The following is a 14,494-nucleotide window of genomic DNA, read 5'->3' as shown; positions in this document are numbered from 1 at the left end:
CCCCCAGGGGTCCCCACTTGGCTCCCGCAGCAGCGCCCCCTTCTTCTCTCCCGGGTCACGGGCCCCGCGGTGAGCAGCCTCCGCCGCCTCGCCCGCCGCCTCCCCAGCCATGGCCAACGGTGTGATCCCGCCGCCCGGGGGCGCCTCCCCCCTACCCCAGGTGACTGACGCATGGAGGTGGGGGGCAGAGGGGGAGGGACCCCGAGGAGAAGAGGGGTGTCCTCTGGCCGACCCTGGGATTCCCAGATCCAGTTGGCGCTGGGCCGGGGGTATGGAGAAAGAGAGGATCTTTTGGTATTTTTCAGATCTGTTGCCCCTCTCCTCCCAAGCCCTGGAAGCCTGGGATGCTGACCCAAGCCCGGGCCAGGGAGAAGGGGCTGTTGAAGAGGAGCCTGCTGGTCGGCCCCCCCCCACCTAGGACTTAGAGTGGGGGTGGGTGTGGGGCCGTCAGGGGTCAAGGGTCCTGAGGAGAGGCTGTCTGAGCCTGCAGGTCCGGCTGCCCTTGGAGGAGCCCCCTCTGAGCCCAGACATGGAGGAGGAGGACGATGACTTGGGCAAGACCTTGGCTGTGAGCAGGTTTGGGGACCTCATCAGCAAGCCCCCGGCCTGGGACCCCGAGAAGCCCAGCCGCAGCTACAGCGAGCGGGACTTTGAGTGTGGGTAGCCTGGGCCCCCGAGTGCGGCCGCCCTCACCACCATCACCTTCATTGCCACCATCACTGTGCTCACCACTGCCGTGGGCACCCAGTGCCATCTTGTGCTGGATGCTGTGCGGGAAGCTGTGCTGGGCCACCATGCCGTGTTAAGTCATCCTGCCTCACTCACCCATCGCCTGTCCACCTGCCAGGGAGCGGGGCCCCAGGTGCAGGGGAGGTGTAGGAAGCTGGACCTCGGCTGTTCTTCCCCTTCCCAAGGCTGGGCCACAGCTCTGCCCTGGGCTCTTCTCAGCTCCCTCCTTAGCTGTTGGGACTCCACCTCTCCCTTCCTGGCTGTGTCCTGTCTCCTCACCCCACTTCATGATCTCCCTTCTCCATTACTCCTCTACCAGGTGTTGGGGGGAGCCTGGAGCTAGAGGAAGGACTAGGGTACTCTGTTTGAGGGCTTGAGCTAGAATAAGGTGTGCGTTCCTGGGGAGTGGCGTGGGCCCCCTTCTCTGGGGGCCCCAACCAGCTCTTCTGCACCCCCAGTTCACCGGCACACATCCCACCACACCCACCACCCGCTCTCCGCACGCCTGCCTCCACCCCACAAGCTGCGTCGCCTGCCCCCCACCTCTGCCCGGCAAGCCAGGAGGAAGAGGAAGGAGAAAACCTCTGCACCCCCCTCTGAGGGGACCCCTCCCATCCAGGAGGAAGGGGGAGCCGTGGAGGAGGAGGAGGAGGAGGAAGAGGAAGAGGAAGGAGAATCCGAGGCAGAGCCCGCCGAGCCCCCACCCTCAGCGTCCCCACCAAAGGCGAAGGTGGGGGTCTGCCCCAAGAAGGGCTGGCTGCCCGGGGAGGGGTGCAGGAGGAGAGAAGCGTGCCTGGAGGAGACTGACGGACTAGTTTGGGGGCCGAGTCCAGGCAAGGGCCCAGGAGACGTTTGGTTTGTCCACAGTTCTCCATTGGCAGTGACGAGGATGACAGCCCCCGCCTCTCCAGGAGGGCTGCGTGCACCAGGCCCCCGCCCCCCGGGGGGCCCCGGGCCGACAAGAGTCCCCAGCACTCAGTCAGGTACCGGCCCCACTGTGGGAGCGGAGGTGTGTCCCCAGCTCTGACCCTAGAGAGGAGGAGAGGGCGCAGAGGGCGCACCCTGTCTCTGTCCTCGTGATTGACAAGGAGAGACCAGCCAGGGAGATGAGGGGAAAGAGCAGCACACTGGAGTCCTCCAGGGGAGAGGAGGTGTCGGGGTGAAGAGGAGGGTGGCATAAGGCGGGGGGGGGGGGGGCAGGGGGGGGGGGGGAGGGGGGGGGGGGGGGGTGGGGGGGAGGGGTGGAGGGTGGGGGGGGGGGGCAGTGTGGTGGGGGCAGGGCGGCGGAGGTGAGCGTCCTTCCTGCCCCAGGGGCCTGTGCCTGGTGCCAGGCGTGGACTCCACACCCAGCAAAGGCACCCCTAACCAGGGCCACCCCCACCGTGCCTGCCTGACAAGTCCAAAGCGCCACGTCCCCTCCCCAGCTCCCCCAGCCCCCGCGCCCGGACCTTGCGTCTCACCGGGGACAAGGGCCGGCCCTGGAGCCCATCGGCCAGCTATGACCTTCGGGAGCGGCTGTGCCCGGGCAGCGCCCTGGGCAGCCCTGGGGGCCCGGAGCAGCAGGTGCCCACTGACGAGGCGGAAGCACAGATGCTGGGCTCCGCAGACCTGGACGACATGAAGAGTGAGTGAGTCCGGGGGCGCCCGGCTGTGCCCCAGCCCCAGGCCTTGGACAGGCCCTGCCCAGTCCCCGCCACATGTGGCCAGTGACAGGAGCGCCCTGCCTCACCCAGCTGAGCCTCCCTTCGCGACACCTCTGCCTTGGGAAATGCCATTTGGGGAGTTCGGGTCACACACTTCAACCCCTGGCTCTGTGCATGCCCTGCCAATGGGGCCCCTCCGTCAGAGCTTCTTCCCTGTGTGTCAGGGGCCCTCGCTCCTGACCCGCCACCCTGGGCTGGGCCTGGCTGTGACCTCGGCACATTCCTCCCGTCTTATCAGTGCCCTGGTTTCTGCCCTGCCACCTGTCATCACCCCCGGGGCTCTGTGCCCAGGCCAGGGGCATCTCTGACCCCGCCCTCCTCCCCCTACTGTGTGGCTGGGTGGGGGGGGGGTAGGCTTTGAGCTCAGTACGTCATGGAAAGTTGCCAGGCCCTGAGGACAGGGACAGGAACAATCCGATGGCAGGGCAGCGGAGGTGGTGGCGGGATGGGGGGTCAGGAGAAGGGCATATTTACAGACCCAGAGTGGGGGCTGGAAGCCATGGGAGCAGGCCTGGGGACACGGGGAGTCTGAGGCCGTGCTGCGTGGGCCAAGACCAGTGCTGTCCAGGCTCCCGGTTCTCCCAGGAGCTGGGGCTCTGGGAGGGAGCAGGACTGAGACCTCGGCCCCCGGCCTTCCACTGCTGGGACAATGATGAGCTGGCCGGAGGTCACCAAGCCCAGTGGGGTGCTGAGCCCTGGGCTGGAGGATTCTGAGGCCCAGAGTCCTGGGAGGACTCCAGCCCCCAGCCCTGGTGACTTGCTGGTCTCAGAAGACTTAGAGATGTTTGTGCTGGACCTTGAGGACTGTGTTCCAGGGGAGCCCGCCAGGGGCTGGCTGAGCCCTGTGGTGGGGGGACCAGCTTGTGAGTAACCGGGCAGCTGGCCTTTCTCAGCTGCTGGCCTGGAAGAGGCAGGCGGGGAGGAAGGGAGAGCTCTGCCCCTGTGTACCGGGGGGGCACAGGGAAGGTGCCGGAGGCTCGGGGCCTGGCAACTTGATGTTAGCTACAGTCATCAGGAGTGAGGGACAGTGGTCGTGACAGGGTGGGGTGCCGGCCGGGGCTATGGGCCTCACTGGTGTCTGCCTTCTTACTGGGGCTTGGCCAGTAGCCTTCTGACCTCTTGGCTGGTCATTCCCTCTCTCTGGGCCTCAGTCTCCTTACTGTGTAATGGCCTCAATGGACCACAGAGTCTGTTGGAATAGCGCCCTTCAAGTAGGCTGCCTGGGGGGCTGGAGGGGCTGGCTGTGGCCTCAAGGCCCCAAGCTGGATGCCTGTGACTGTCAAGCCCACTTGCTCCCAGGTCACCGGCTGGAGGACAACCCAGGCATGCGGCGGCATCTGGTGAAGAAGCCGTCTCGGACGCAGGCAGGGAGGGGCAGCCCTAGTGGCCTGGCCCCCATCCTGCGCAGGAAGAAGAAGAAGAAGAAGATGGACCGGAGGCCTCACGAGGTACGGGGCCCCCCGGGGAGGGCCGACAGCTTCCTCTGGCCTCTCCTCCCGACCTGGCCTGCTGCCCCATTCCCAGAGGGCCGGTTCCACCTGGTGGGCCCCAGGTTCACCTCTGGCACCCATCCCAGGTGTTTGTGGAGCTGAACGAGCTGATGCTGGACCGCAGCCAGGAGCCCCACTGGCGGGAGACGGCGCGCTGGATCAAGTTTGAGGAGGACGTGGAGGAAGAGACTGAGCGCTGGGGGAAGCCCCACGTGGCCTCGCTCTCCTTCCGCAGCCTCCTGGAGCTCAGGCGGACCATCGCCCACGGTAGGGGCCCTGGGGCCTGGCCTGCTGCATGCCCTCCTCACAGCTGCGGGGCTCCCTGGCGCCAGGCGGCCCAGCCCTTGGGCATCTCCCCCACCCCCCGTGTCCTGGGCCCAGGCTACATGGTGCCGCTTGGGGACACGAGGCCCCCTGCCCTGCAGCCGTGGGCTCTCTGCCTGGGCTGGGTCACATGGAACAGTATGTTGCCTGGGTGCATCGGGGGCTGTGCTCACCCAGCACCTTTGGGGAGCGGGGCCGTGGGGGGTGTTTCTTCTAGCTGACGGCACCCTGTGCCCTGCCTTAACGGTGTCCCAGGCGCTGCCCTCCTGGACCTGGAACAGACCACGCTGCCGGGCATTGCACATCTCGTGGTGGAGACCATGATTGTGTCCGACCAGATCCGGCCAGAGGACAGGGCCAGCGTCCTGCGCACCCTGCTGCTGAAACACAGGTGCCAGGGTGGGGCCGGGTGGGGCTTCTGGCCCACTTGCTCCCCAGAGAGCACAGACTCGAGTGGCTGGCCAGCCTCTGCTTGGGTACCTTAAGTGACCGGGAGCGCAGGGATGGAGGCCTTGAGCCTCCATTTCTTGCTTCCTCATGTCTTCAGTCGCAAGGGGCTTCTCGCTCTCACCCCCCTGCCCCCTCTGCACTTCTCACAGCCACCCCAACGATGACAAGGACAGCGGCTTCTTTCCCCGGAACCCATCCAGCTCCAGCGTGAACTCCGTCCTGGGGAATCACCACCCACCCTCCGGCCATGGCCCTGACGGCGCAGTGCCCACCGTGACAGATGACCTGGGGGAGCCCGCCCCACTCTGGCCTCATGACCCCGACGCCAAGGAGGTCAGTCACCCTCCTCTGCCCCGGCTGGGGGACGGCGCGGGCTTCCAGTTTCAGTGGAGGCCGCGGACGGTTTCAGCGAGCGGGTCACTGAGCGTCCGCTGGACACTGAGGGTCTGTAGGCAGGACACGCACCCGAGGTAGGAGCTTTGAGTGGGTTGAGTGCAGACCCTTAAACGACGCAAGGGGCCTCAGGTGCTGGTGAGGGGCCTGGAGGAAGCTCCCCCATTCCTGCCCCCCACTGGTGTGCCAATCTCCACGCTGGCTGGGAGGCGGGAAACCTGGCCCAGATCTAGAGGCTGAGGGCAGAGTCCGCGGCTGGAGAAGGGCGGGAGGGTCCGCCACGGCCTTCGGTCTGGGTCCCAGCCCTATTCCAGTCCTGCGTCCTCAGAAGCCCCTCCACATGCCTGGGGGAGACGGTCACCGGGGGAAAAGCCTGAAGCTTCTGGAGAAGATTCCTGAAGATGCCGAGGCGACTGTTGTGCTTGTGGGTAAGAGTGTAGGTGCTCCGGGGCCTGATGCTTCTTGGGGGTCTGCTTGTCGGGAACCCTCACCCCCCGCCCCCGGCCTCCCACCTCTCTGCTCACGGCCCAGGGCTTCCTTCCCCAAAGACTGGTTGAGTTGTCAGTTACCCGCTGCTCGCCCACGCAGCACTTGGTGAGGACAAGGGTCGCCTCCTCAAGACCCTTCACTTCCATCTGTTGGTAACTGCTAACGACCGGGTAAATGTCTCAGTGCAGACGGCCTCTTCAGGCTAGGGTTCCCCTAGGCAGCGACCCCGAGGCCCCGGACCGCCCTCCGCGCCTGCCTCGACTGTCCCCTTTGCCCAGGACGGTGCCTTGCTCTCCCGCAGGCTGCGTGCCCTTCCTGGAGCAACCGGCTGCCGCCTTTGTGCGCCTCAACGAAGCTGTGCTCTTGGAGTCTGTCCTGGAGGTCCCTGTGCCTGTCCGCTTCCTCTTTGTCATGCTGGGGCCCAGCCACACCAGCACCGACTATCACGAGCTTGGGCGCTCCATCGCCACCCTCATGTCTGACAAGGTGGGTCCTGCAGCCCCCAGGCTGGGCTGGCCAGGCCTGCTCCCCCGCCCCGTCCCTCTCTCAGCCCACAGTGGTGGCTGCCAGGGCGGGGTGGGGTGGGCTGGGGGGCCAGGGCGCAGGCCCCTGGAGTGGGGGTGAAGGGCGCCGTGGCTGGGAGAAGGAAGGAGAGGCCTGGGCTGGGGCTGTGGGAGGGGAAGTGGTCAGGGGAAAAGAATTGGGGCCTTACGTTTTGGACCTGACCTGAGGCTTGAGTGGGAGGGCTGCGCACGTTAGTTTTTTAAAAATCAGGTTTTTTTTTTTTTAAAGATTTATTTATTCATATAGAGCTGGGGTACAGGCCAGAGATGCGGAGGGTGAGAGGATTCACCAGAGACAGAGTGGGGAGCAGAACAGGCGGATTGACGAAGTACACTGCTGAGGGGAGCAGCGGGCGGGTCAGGAGAGGTCTGCCGCGCCATGTGGTCACCTCCGGGGCAGGCGGGAATCGAACTCATGCGGAAGCGGCTTTAGATTCTCAGTGCTGTGCTTTAACCCGCTGCGCCACCAGGGAGGGCCACTGTGGCTGCACCCCGCTTCGCCCTGAAGCCCCCGTCCCCGGGCTCCCAGCGGCTCAGCCCTGCCTCCCCTTCCCCCAGCTGTTCCATGAGGCTGCCTACCAGGCAGACGACCGGCAGGACCTCCTGAGCGCCATCAGCGAGTTCCTGGACGGCAGCATCGTGATTCCGCCATCCGAGGTGGAGGGCCGGGACTTGCTGCGCTCCGTGGCCGCCTTCCAGCGCGAGCTGCTTCGGAAGCGGCGGGAGCGCGAGCAGACCAAAGTGGAGATGGCCACCCAGGGAGGCTACGTGGCCCCCGGGAAAGGTCCGAGCGGCCCCCGCACGCACCCCACATGCTCCCAGCTCCATGTCCCACTCCGGTCTGACTCGCTGAGTCCTGACTCCGGGCCTCTGCACCCTGCACCGGGGCCCAGGATGGAGAGGGTGGGTGACCCGACCTCTGGGGGCGAGGGGGTGGTTGGTGTTCCAGCAACCCTTTGTTCCCCCCCAGAGCTGTCTATGGAGTTGGGTGGCTCGGAGGCGACCCCAGAAGATGACCCCCTGCTGCGGACCGGCTCAGTTTTCGGGGGGCTGGTCCGGGATGTGAAGCGCCGATACCCACACTACCCCAGCGACCTGCGGGACGCCCTCCATTCTCAGTGCGTGGCGGCCGTGCTCTTCATCTACTTTGCCGCCCTCAGCCCTGCCATCACCTTTGGGGGGCTGCTAGGTGAGGTGGGGGTGCTGCGGGCAGCCCAGTGTTAGCAGCAGCCTGGGTCAGGCTGCAGCCCTTAGGACCGACTGTGAGAGGGCCCGAGCCCGGCTGTAACCGCCTTAACCAGCTGCTGGGTCAGAGGACCCCAGAGTTCGTGAGGGGCTGGTTCTGGGGGGCCCCAGCTATTGCTCTGGGGTTGCTTCATGCTTGTTGGGTTCCCAGATCAGGCTAAGCTAGATAAGGAAGAGGGGCCAGAAGGGAGGAGCCAGGCCAGGGCCATCTCGCTGACCGCTGCCCGCCCCAGGGGAGAAGACCGAAGGCCTGATGGGCGTTTCTGAGCTGATCGTGTCCACGGCTGTGCTTGGCGTCCTCTTCTCCTTGCTGGGGGCTCAGCCGCTGCTGGTGGTTGGCTTCTCTGGGCCACTGTTAGTCTTCGAAGAAGCTTTCTTCAAGGTGACAGCCCCGCTCCACCCTCCCTAGGGATCGCCCGCTGGCCCCACCCCGGCCTCCACTTCTCCAACCAAGTGATGGCTTGGCGCCTTCCCCTTCTCCTTGGAGTCCATCCCCTTCCACCCTTGGGGCCGCGGAGCCCAGCGCAGGCACTTGGGTAATCAGCGCTCCCTCCGCCTCCAGTTCTGTCGGGCTCAGGACCTGGAATACCTCACCGGCCGGGTGTGGGTCGGCCTCTGGCTGGTGGTCTTCGTTCTTGCCCTGGTGGCCGCGGAAGGCAGCTTCCTGGTCCGCTACATCTCGCCTTTCACCCAGGAGATCTTTGCTTTCCTCATCTCACTTATTTTCATCTACGAGACCTTCCATAAGCTCTACAAGGTGGAGTGCCAGAGAGGTCTGGGGGATGGGTGTAGGTGGGGGTTCTGGGGAGAAGAGCGGCGTGGGGGGCAATGTGGAACATTGGGGACAGAAGTGACAGGAGGGGGCCGTGCCGGGGGTGACCCTGGGGTCAGGGGAACCCTGGGCCAGGTCTGAGCTGAAGGACGGGAGTTCGGCCTGGCCAGGCAAGTCCGAGCCAGGATTTACCTGCAGGGTACCTGGTGGGGCCGGGGCTGGGAGCACTGCCGGCCAGGTGTGTAGTTGGTCACCTTTTATGGAAAGGTGTGTGTGTGACATCTAATAGCAGCTTCTGTATTCTTGCCTGGCCAGGAATGCAAAGGGCCAGTGCGCGGACCAGCGCAGCAGGAGCAGGAGACAAGTTTCAGGGATGGCAATTCTGGCACAGGGTGGGCAAGGATGAGGTTGAGTGACAGACAGACACGGCTTCTAGGAGTGCATATCTGAATGTAACTTATTTTTAAGAGTGCAGAGCATTTATGTAATTTTTCTTGGCAAGCAAATATAGGGGTACAATGATTTTTTCAATAGAAGCGTGACAGGTAATGCGTTAATTTCTTTTTGTTTCTGAGATGTTGTCAGGGGCCCAAACCAACTTGGGGCCCTAGGAAACCATTCAGGGTTCAGTGGTGCTACACAAATACCCTATCTATCCCCTATGCCTTTCTAATCCTTTTAATTACTCTCTCCATTCATTTTACAAGCCACCTGGTATTCAGTAATTAATTGTATAATAATATTAAAGATTGTAAGGGAGTTTCTCAGCAGTAAATCAGTATCGAGAGCAGAGGAAGTTACATTCCTATCAAGAGTATCATTAGAAACGAAGCACAGTATCCATAGCATTTTTTTGTTGTGCATCAACAGAATCAGAAACCAAATCAAAAAGTTACAGTGACCATTCGAGAATCAGCCATTCTTCTATTCCTGGAGGGCCACGTATTCCTCCCGTGTGCCCGGTACCTTGACCGTGCCAAGCTCTAAGGATTTCTCACTTAGGCGCCGCGGGAGGGGACGTGGCAGGCCAGCCCGCTACCTGACAGGTGTCCTGATGGTCATAGTGTCAGGGTCACCTGCCCAGGTGAGCAATAGGGCTCCCTTGTAACCCACACAGGTATTCATGGAGCACCCACTGCTGCCATTCTACCCCCCTGAGGGGATGTTGGAAGTTGGGCTGGACCTGAATGGGAGTGCCCTGCCTCCCACAGAGGGGCCTCCGGGTCCCAGGAACCAGCCCAACACGGCTCTGCTGTCCCTCATCTTAATGCTGGGGACCTTCCTTATCGCCTTCTTCTTACGCAAGTTCAGGAATAGTCGCTTCCTGGGGGGCAAGGTTTGTGGCTGCTGGGCATGGGGTCTGGGGTGCCTCCTGGGTTCCCTTGGGTCCTAGGCAGGCTCCACTCCAGAGGAGGGCCGCCCCCTTCTTCCCTGAGCCTCCACCCTTGTCTGTGCAGCTCCACCCTTGTCTGCAGCCGCAGCGGTTAGCCAGAAGAGGAATGCCCAAATGGGGTGGGTAGGTTGGTGCCCAGGGGGTTCAAAGGGACAGGTCTGGGGACTTGGGCCCAAGTCAGTTCTGGGCAGTACGCATCCTTAACTTCCTAATCCTCCTTCCACCTGCTCCCTTCCTCCTGGGTCTCCCTCCCTCCAGGCTCGCCGTGTCATCGGTGATTTTGGGATCCCTATCTCCATTCTGGTCATGGTCCTGGTAGATTACTCCATTACGGACACCTACACACAGGTGAGTGAGCCCCAGCCCCCTCTGTAGCACGTTCTCACCCCAGGGCCTGAGAAGGGGTGGGGGGTGTGATATGCCCTTTGCCCCAGAGGCCAGGTCTGGCTGGCACCCCGCTATCCCAGCGAAGGGGCAGCTGCTGGGGCCACGGGTAACCATGGGGTCCAGCTGAGGAGGTCACTTTGGTCGAGGATCTTGGAGGAGTGTGTGGGGACTGGGGGCGGTGTGAAGTGACCAGTGTTCCCACACTAGGTCAGACAGCTCTAGGGTCAGAGAGAAGGTGTGTCATTTCCTTGCCCTCTGCGGGACCCTCAGGGGCACAGTGACGCTGGACGACGCAAACTTATTTCTCAACCCGGTCCACACCCAAATTCCCTGGAACCCTGGGCTGGGACACAGTTTGGTGGGAACAGCTTCTTCTCGGTGGGGTTCCTCGTGCGGGGTGACTCTGGCCCTGGCTTCCTTCCTGCTGTGCAGAAGCTGACCGTGCCCACGGGGCTCTCGGTCACCTCCCCCGATAAGCGCACGTGGTTCATCCCGCCCCTGGGCAGTGCCCGCCCGTTTCCCCCCTGGATGATGGTGGCAGCCGCTGTCCCTGCCCTCCTGGTCCTCATCCTGATCTTCATGGAGACACAGATCACTGCGTGAGAGGGCTGGGCAGGGGAGGCGTGGAGGAGAGTGGGGTTGGCAGCAAGGGGGGTGCATGGCACTGAGGCCCGCTTTTTCTGGGGTGCTTTGACGTGGCACGGGTCTGCTGCCACCACTGCCGGCAGGGTGGCACTTGACAGTCTCCAGATGACTGGCAGAATGCGCTCTCCTCCGCTGCGGCTCACATGTGTCTCATTTTGGTTAAGCCACAACACAGTGAGAGCTGACATCTGGCTTTTGTGGTGGTTTCAGTATTCACAGTATGAGGATTTGGCTCCCATTTGCTTAAATGTGAGAATTTCAATTTGGGAACTTGGGAGAGGAAGCTGGCAGGCCCAGGGGAGGGCCCTTCTCTGCGGAGTTCTCCTCACTGCCTGGCCTGCGTGCCGCCCCCACACCCCCACCTGGGGCCTCGTCCTCTGCCCGCAGGCTCATCGTCAGCCAGAAGGCCCGGAGGCTGCTCAAAGGCTCCGGCTTCCACTTGGACCTGCTTCTCATCGGCTCCCTGGGGGGGCTCTGTGGGCTGTTCGGGCTGCCCTGGCTCACGGCCGCCACTGTCCGCTCCGTCACCCACGTGAATGCCCTGACCGTGATGCGCACCGCCATCGCTCCCGGCGACAAGCCCCAGATCCAGGAGGTGCGGGAGCAGCGGGTGACCGGAGTGCTCATCGCCAGCCTCGTGGGTGAGAGCGGCCCCTGCCAGCCCTTGCCCTCTCTCCAGATGTGCCTTCCTGGACCCCAGGACCTTAAGCCACTCTACCCCGGGCTTGCCCAGGCTCAACCAGGCTCTTTCTGAATCTCTTAAGCGGCATCTAGGGTCTGCTCTCAGCACAGACCTACTTCTTGCCACGCTGAACACTTTTCTTCCCAGGCCCTTCCCCGCTACCTGCCCCCATCATCTCGTTCACTCCGAGGCCACCCAGTGGAGCAGGTGCACGGCTCATGTCCCCACCAGGTCCGTCTGTCCTCGGGGTGTTGGAGGGGTCAGCTGGGTCTGTGTCACCTCCTCCAGGCCTGTCCATCGTCATGGGGGCTGTGCTGCGTCGCATCCCCCTGGCCGTGCTCTTTGGAATTTTTCTGTACATGGGGGTGACCTCGCTGTCGGGTATCCAGCTGTCCCAGCGCCTGTTGCTCATTCTCATGCCAGCAAAACATCACCCCGAGCAGCCCTATGTGACCAAGGTAGGGACAGGAAGTGAGGAGGTGAGGATCGGGAGACGGGAAGGGGTTGGCGGGATGCCCGGGCTGTGAAGGGATGGGGTGGCAACCACGGTAAGCTGGGACGCAGGGAGCAGCATCCTCAGCTGCACGGAAGGAAGCAGGCTGGGCTCTGTAGTGAGATTGATGCCCCTTCCCCAGGTGAAGACGTGGCGGATGCACCTGTTCACCTGCATTCAGCTGGGCTGCATTGCACTGCTCTGGGTGGTTAAATCCACGGCGGCCTCGCTTGCCTTTCCTTTTCTGCTGCTGCTCACGGTGCCTCTGAGGCGTTGCCTCCTGCCCCGGCTCTTCCAGGACAGGGAGCTGCAGGCGGTAAGGGTGGTGCTTGGGGCAGCTTCAGGTCTGGGTTCCCGTCTGGGCTCTGCCTCCTGCTAGCTGTGTGGACGTAGGCAAGTCACCTAACCTCCGGAAATTGTATTTTTGCACATAAAATGGAGGCTCATAATAGTTGATGTATAGGACGAGTCCAGTAAAGCCCTTGGTGCCATCCATGGTTTGACGTGAGGTGAGCGCAGGGCGGTTGCTGGCAGCTGTGTCCCGAACACAGTTACGCACCCGGGGACAAGCGGGTCTGGGGAGGGGTGAGAGTCCATCTGGAGCCTTCTTTTTGTCAGTTAGAGAAAGGGACTTTGTTTTTGCAAGCCAGCTACCTAAAAGGGTGTTCACAGGTACTGCAGGAGTTTGGGGTGGCTCCCGGACGGCCTCCCTCTGAAGTCTGGCTGTCATTTTTATTATGAGTAGGTGCCAAGAGTCTGGGTGACCTGAAGCTTTTGCGCTTGAACCTGGGATCCTTGCAGACAGTGAGGCTAGCAAAGTCTGGGTGCAGGGAGGAGACAGGTTGGGGTGAGTCCACGCCCCTGCCTCTCCCAACCTTCTGCTCCATCTGCAGTTGGACTCGGAAGACGCTGAGCCAAACTTTGATGAGGACGGCCAGGATGAGTACAATGAGCTGCACATGCCTGTGTGATTCTGGAACACGTGTCCCCCAGACCCTGACTCCCTAGTGATCAACACCGGGCCCCACATGAGCCCAGCCCCAGGGCCAGCTGGCACCTCACAACCCAGAGATGTGCCTGGAACCCCAACGATGCCGCGGCCAGAGCAGCCCCGACTCCACCTGGGGCGTTGACCTTTCACACACCAGACCGGCACAGGCTTTGAGCTCATTATAACCACACTCCTTGTCTTGTGTCTGCCTCACTTTCTTGGTTTCATCTCTGGTTTCTCAGGTCATGCTTATCCTTCTGGAATTGGAAGAATTCTATTTTCAGGGTCATCAAAACCGGCAAGGACAGCCAGAGTCCTTGAGGGAAAGGGAGAGAACCAGGACCACAGAATGTCACAGCTGGATCTTATCATCACCACCCCAACCCCCCTTTTAGCCCCCTCAAATACAACTGAGAAGCTGGAGGCTCAAGATCTGGCTCAAGGTCACATACCCAGCCCTGCTTGAAGCCGGGGTTGGGGGGAGGGCGGGGCAAAGGGAGAGAGGAGAGGTTGCTCTGCTTTAGTCACGGAGAGATCAGAGCCCCAGCTCTGTGGGGCTACAGAGTGTCAGCTTTCTCTGATAGCTGACATTGCGAGGAGGAGCTAGGACAATAGTAGCCTGTTCCCCCAGAGGTCCCAGTGGTGCCACATTTGGGGTCCCTGGGCCATTTTAGATCCTCATGGTTTAAAAGAGAGGCAGTTGTGGGATTCCTGAGGCCACTCCTTGTGCAACAGTCTGTTTTGCCAGAAATAACCTGGGAGGCCCCGAGGTAGGGGCAAATGGAACCTTTTGCGTCACAGTTGCTAGGCAACCATCAGCGAGGTGTAGCCTTTTGTCCCCGTGCTGCCATCTACTGGTCAGTCGCACACACTGCAGGCTCTTTCGCCCCGGCAGGAGTGGCACTGCCACCTGGTGGACCTGCTTTGGTCAAAGACCACCCACCCCCCTGCCCCAAGCATTCAGTCCTTGGGAGACGTGGGGCCCTGGAAGGTTCTGGGCGGTTGCACAGCCCGGGGAGGCGTTGAGTATCCTGAGCCGGGATCCCTCCGCACCACGTTCGTGGTTTCTCCCCGAGCTGGCCCTGCTTCTGCCCTGCGGTCTTCCGCAGGGAGTTTCCTCCCTGTTGTTCGGAGAAACAGCTCGTACCCAGCAGGAGAAATGGAACAGGCTGGTGAGGCTGTTGTGTCCCTATGGAACATAATGGAAGAGACGCGCCCTTCCCTGCCTGATACCCAGTTTTCAGCATTTCACCCTGGTCTTTGGCTGTCTCCCATAAGCTATGTGAGGACCAAAGCTCTTCCCCCGAGGCTGGCCAAGTCCAAGTGGAATTTCAGAGTGGCAGCCCAGGAGCAAGGGAAGGTCAAACTCAACCTAGAACATGCACGTGTGCGAAACAGATCCCAGGTGCAGAACTGCGGGCCCTCAGCCTTGTCAGCGAGGCCCTGCACACTGCACACTGGACTGCCGTCCTCTCCTGAGCGATAGAACAGTGTCCCTGCTTCCCAACAGGCCTCGGTGTGGCCGCTGTTGGGTTTGGGGGATGAGGGGTCCCACCCGGGAGGAATCAGCTTCTTCTTGAGCACCGAGAGGAAGCGGCCCTGGAGCCACAAAGGCTCGGCTTTTCATTGGACACTGGCTTTGTCAGTCATCATTTTTTAGCAAATGGCAGAGAAGTGTGGGCGTTTCTTAGCTGCCGAGCTAGAGCAAGAGGGTAGGAGGCTTCCTAAGCAGAGTGAGCCCTGGT

The 14,494-nt window shown here is 62.2% G+C and overlaps 1 protein-coding gene across 2 annotated transcripts; it reads left to right on the top strand.

The window, feature by feature from the left end:
- Positions 1-12,962, top strand: SLC4A3 (solute carrier family 4 (anion exchanger), member 3). 2 transcript variants are annotated; one of them, XM_004674248.1, is made up of 22 exons: positions 1-160; positions 491-656; positions 1,188-1,459; positions 1,597-1,712; positions 2,154-2,353; positions 3,732-3,880; positions 4,009-4,189; positions 4,502-4,637; positions 4,846-5,029; positions 5,418-5,517; positions 5,880-6,064; positions 6,700-6,925; positions 7,112-7,330; positions 7,620-7,768; positions 7,949-8,143; positions 9,276-9,494; positions 9,810-9,899; positions 10,371-10,537; positions 10,971-11,224; positions 11,554-11,723; positions 11,901-12,074; positions 12,652-12,962. In XM_004674248.1, exons 1-22 carry the CDS (start codon positions 110-112, stop codon positions 12,727-12,729), a joined length of 3,681 nt encoding a protein of 1,226 aa, XP_004674305.1. In that variant the 5' UTR covers positions 1-109; the 3' UTR covers positions 12,730-12,962. The 2 variants fall into 2 exon arrangements, with proteins under 2 accessions (XP_004674305.1, XP_012582890.1); XM_012727436.1 differs by lacking the exon at positions 9,276-9,494 and having other exon boundaries at positions 7-160; positions 12,652-12,951.
- Positions 12,963-14,494: the final 1,532 nt, after the last annotated feature.

This window comes from Condylura cristata, unplaced genomic scaffold (genome assembly GCF_000260355.1).
Source record: "Condylura cristata isolate star-nosed mole 26May11 unplaced genomic scaffold, ConCri1.0 scaffold00002, whole genome shotgun sequence".
NCBI lineage: Eukaryota > Metazoa > Chordata > Mammalia > Eulipotyphla > Talpidae > Condylura > Condylura cristata.
Note: the sequence above shows the minus strand (reverse complement) of the source record. Positions and strands in the feature narration are given on the sequence as shown.

Excerpts from the sequence above, each read along its gene's own strand:
- SLC4A3 (XM_004674248.1), top strand. The coding sequence starts at position 110 with ATGGCCAACGGTGTGATCCCGCCGCCCGGGGGCGCCTCCCCCCTACCC. Across the intron at positions 3,881-4,008 it reads TGGACCGGAGGCCTCACGAG|GTGTTTGTGGAGCTGAACGA; the intron begins GTACGGGGCCCC and ends CACCCATCCCAG. Across the intron at positions 8,144-9,275 it reads CCTTCCATAAGCTCTACAAG|GTATTCATGGAGCACCCACT; the intron begins GTGGAGTGCCAG and ends TAACCCACACAG.